Genomic DNA, 4687 nt, shown 5'->3' with positions numbered 1-4687 from the left:
AATGGGATGTTAAAAAAAATTACATATGAATCTCATAATCAGGTGTCCACAAAACATTTGTCTATATGGTGCAGATTAGATTCAACTTTGTCATTGTGCAGCATACGAGTCTTTGTCTTCTTCTTTTTTCAGCTGCTTCCATTAGGGGTCTCCACAGCGGATCATCCATCTCCATACTACTCTGTCCTCTACATCTGCCTCTTTCAAACCAACTACTCGCATGTCTTCCCTCACCACCTCCAAGAACCTCCTTTTTGGTCTTCCTCTTTTTCTTCTTCCTGGTGGCTCCATCCTCAGCATTCTCCTACCGATATACCACATGTCCCTCCCCTGCACATGTCCAAACCATCTCAATTGGGCCTCTTTTACTTTGTCCCCAAAACGTCCTACATGCACGGTCCCTCTAATAAACTAATTTCTAATCCTGTCCATCCTCGTCACTCCCAATGAAAATCTCAGCATCTTCACCTGCAGCTCCACCTCCTGTCTTTTACTCAATGCCACTGTCTCTAAACCATACAACATCGCAGGTCTCACCACAGTCCTATAAACATTCCCTTTTACTCTCGCAGATACCCTTCTATCACATATCACCCATGCCACTCTTCATCACCCACTCCACCCTGCCTGCACTCTTTTCTTCACTTCTCTAATACACTCTCTATTACTTTGCACTCTTGACTCCATGTATCTAAACTCAACCACCTTCTCCACCTCTCCTCCTTGCAACCGCACCACTCCACTGTCCTCCCTCTCATTCACACACATGTACTCTGTCCTACTCCTACTGACTTTTATTCCCCTGTGCAGCATATGAGTACAGAGCCAAAATAAGTTTACATATCCCAGCTTGCTAGGAAACAGAAGGTTCAGAACACATTATCAGCTATTGTATGGTACCCCTGGAGCAGAGAGAGCAAGTGCCACGCAACAGTGGCAGTGACAGCTCACACTAAAACTAACAATTGTGTACAACTGTGAGCATAATAATGTAAGCATAATAATGGCCTGTTTTGCAAACTGCAAAATGAGTTACAGTTTAAAAAGATTTAGATGTTCACCCTCCACTCATCTAAGATGTACAGTAATTTCAATGAAAACGACACAGGAAACAAAGTATTAAACAAGCAGTTTATTAAACATCCAGTAACAAACAGCCCATCTGATTAAAGAACATTTAGATTTTATTCTATGTAAATTGTACACTCAGATTTCTGTACAACAAGGCTAACATGACTAAAATAACAAAAACAGATTTTCATTGTCATCAGAACACTGTACTATCAAAGTAATTCTCAGAGGCAGTAGCCCTATAAACAACAAAGCAAGCACAATGATATACCAGTGATACAGCCTGTCATAGGTGAAACATTGAAGCATCATACCACACAGAATGTCAATTTATTACAGTGAATTAAACAGATAGTAATACTAAAGAGAGAAAGATCCCGAGCCTGCTGCTTGTTTAGAGTCATTCCTTTGTTTCAGTCGATGTTCATGCTATTCACCTGTAGCTCTATTTATAGCTGTGATGCTTTTCTCTCAAAGTAGCCATTATTATTAGCAACACTGAAAGTGATATGTAATTTAAAAAAATGCTTATTTGTTTATTATTCATTTATTCTAGATGATTTTTAAGACTTTTTCAATCAATCATTTGACCCATACTGGAAAGGCAGTTAAACACAACTCTTACCATGTAGGATTTTCAACAGGATTTGAACTGGATTAAGGAGCCTGAGACATCTTTGGTGAAACCTTTAACATTTTTCAGCATGTGCAATACATATATGTCAAATCTGAAGTAATTCTACACAATTCATCTGAATAAGTTTACTTTTTAATTTAAAGTTTTTTTTTTTTGAGTTTGGTATTTTGGGATATTTTAAGATTTGAGTGTTTTCGCTTCTAAATTTCGCAGTTTTGGGCAGTGATTGTGCATAATCAATATTTAAATAACATATACAATTACTAAAATAATTGTACAGGCAAATACAAGACAAAACACATAAAAAATAATAATAAAAAAACCCATTCCTTTGAAATAAAATGGACATAATATAAAAAGAAAAAAAACCCAAACAGAATAAATATATTTTAAGGTTTTAATCAAGTCAGCCGAATCAAATAATCACTTTCAGACCTGGATATGTTTGAGCAGGAATTATGTTTAAAATATGAAGACGCACGTCACTTTGAAGGCATAATAAAAGGCATTAAAGATATTTACCCTAGTTAGGACTAGAAATGCTGAAAGGTTTAACAATGATCTAATGCTGATCTACAAATTTTAAACCTGATTGCATGACAGTATTTTTGCGCTCATCCTGAAAAATTCGAACTGGTAAATACCCTAAATACTCCCATTAATCTCAATATTGAATTTGTAAAAAATATCTGTCCACTATATCTACATACAATCCTTTTTTTCTAGAAAACAATGCTAAATACTTTTTCCATAACAACAGCGTCAAACTGCATTCTATATTACTGTACATTCAAAGATTAACCTAGGTAAATCTATGCTTTATGATTGTTTTAAATCTATAATATTAAGATGTAAACCCACAGTGATCTCAGCTTAGCTGAGTTCTTGAATACTTTAGTGCACTGATTAATCCAGTAATACACAAGGAGTGCCTTTTGTTTTCTCCATCCACAAGATGTCAGCTTTGAGCTGAGCATAACAGCTGTTTTGTATGAATTGGTATCAGATTGTAAAATGATGGTGTTACACTTAGGTCCTCACAATGTAACCTGCATATTTGGTGAAACCCCATTAGAAATAGACATTATGTTCTAGTAAACTTCAGCACACAGCCCACTTGTCCCAGTGTGGGTTTCCATGAAAAGCACACACGTGCTCATATGGTGTGTCCCATAGTAGTAGTGACCAAGCTTTTAACATTGGTGACAGGTCGGACATCATGCAGCTGCTTGCGTCTGTCGATAAAAGCTGCCAGTCTGGCTGTATCCAGAGGAGTTTTGGAATAATCTCCACTGTGAGCGCTCACCCATGGGTGCTGCAAACATGCTGTCGAGCTTGGTCTTTTCCTGGTGTCCTGGTTCAGAGCTGAGATTATGAAATCCCTCGCCGCCTGACTCACATCACAGAAATACTCATCCGGGAAGCAGAAGTCCAGCTTGCAGATGTTAACACAGGTCTCTTCAAGACTTTCATCCAAAAATGGAGAGACTCCGCTCAGCATGACGTAGGCCAGTACGCCAACGCTCCACACGTCCGTGGAGAAAGACACCGGCGTGCCCTGGACCAGCTCCGGAGCAGCAAACTCAGGGTTGCCCAGCAGGAGGTGCACATACCTGTGTCCTGATATTTGCACTGCATCACCAAAGTCTATCAGCTTCACACACGGTACAGGCATTCGGAGGTTCACCATTAGGTTTTCAGGCTGTATGAGAAAATGGATTATTAGTAAATTAGCAAAAGAGAGAAATAACAGCAACTTTAAAAAAAAACTAACATGGGCAGCTGAATGTCATTCTATAAAGTTGTAGGCACAAGTAAAGGGACAGAACAAAATCCATATAAAAGCAGAAATTTAGAGAAAATTTAGACCTGGGTTAGCTTGTTTGCTCATTGTTCGTCCACAATAAATCAACCATATACCTCATATGAACATGAACAGTTTTTCCATAATGTTTTATTTATATCAGTATTTGGGCTGTTATATCAGTGTTATATGTAATATGTACAATGCACTTCTGGTAAGATCTGGCATAATGTGAGGTTGAAGCAATCGAATTAAAATGCTGCCAACTCTCATGTACCACAGTCATCATCTCTGGATCGTCAATTTATTATTTTTTTTTTTTTGTTGAGTAAACCTATTTCTATTAAGCAGACCATTCTACCGTTTGTACAGGAACACAATGAATTATAAAAAAACTACAGCCCTGCTTGTTCAGCTTTAGCCAGCCAGCTTGGGAAGACAACTATTGGCAGCACCGCTATGCTCACAAGATGTAATAGGTGATTGTAATATTGAATAATAATTGATTTTTTTTACATTTCTGAAGAGACTTTTTTGTGCCTGCATGAGCATCATCAGAAGATTGTGATTGCACACACAGCTTGGAGAGAATAGCTTGGTTCCTCATACTTTATGTACTCTATAAGTCCTAAATGGCTGCATTTAAATATAGAAATACCTCAAAACAGCTTAATATTTCAGCTTAATGCCCTGTCGGGTTTCTTTTTATTTACCTTCAGGTCCAGATGAGCCACTTTGCAGGTGTGCAGGTGCTTTAAGGCTTCTATTGTGTCCTTAATAAAGAATGCCACCTTCTCCTCCATCAGCTCATCATGGGCCACCAGGTAATCTAGCAGACGCCCACCCTCCAAACTGGACAGAAAACACCACAATGCACACATTTTAAAGTGTAAAAAAAGAAATGTACTTTTTAATCCCAATATAACCTGAAATGAATACTTCAGAATCCTACAATATACACCTGAATATATTAAAACAGACGTGATCCAGACAAACTAATCATTACAGTGAAATTAAGGCCGTAGTAATAAAATACTGCTTTAAAAAGTCTGGTTTGGGTTTCATTATAAAGCCTTATTCAGACAGGATTAGCCTTACAAGTCTAATGAAGTTTAAAAAGTGTATTATTTACAGGTGTTTTCTTTCCTCACGTGAAAAGAATTCCAACACAAAAA

The 4687-nt window shown here is 37.7% G+C and overlaps 1 protein-coding gene across 2 annotated transcripts in view; it reads right to left on the bottom strand.

The window, feature by feature from the left end:
- Positions 1 to 1117: 1117 nt before the first annotated feature.
- The window catches only part of kalrna (kalirin RhoGEF kinase a), a 151560-nt gene continuing 147990 nt past the window's right edge, over positions 1118 to 4687 (bottom strand). For both annotated transcript variants that reach the window (XM_083536663.1, XM_083536664.1), the window contains 2 exons: positions 4226 to 4364; positions 1118 to 3410 (listed from right to left, as the gene is read on the bottom strand). In XM_083536663.1, the coding sequence (XP_083392789.1) occupies positions 2865 to 3410; positions 4226 to 4364 (685 nt within the window). In that variant the 3' untranslated portion in view covers positions 1118 to 2864. The remainder of the gene's footprint in view (positions 3411 to 4225; positions 4365 to 4687) is intronic.

Source organism: Silurus aristotelis (assembly GCF_946808225.1).
Source record: "Silurus aristotelis genome assembly, chromosome: 3".
In the NCBI taxonomy this organism is placed as follows: Eukaryota; Metazoa; Chordata; class Actinopteri; order Siluriformes; family Siluridae; genus Silurus; species Silurus aristotelis.
Note: the sequence above shows the minus strand (reverse complement) of the source record. Positions and strands in the feature narration are given on the sequence as shown.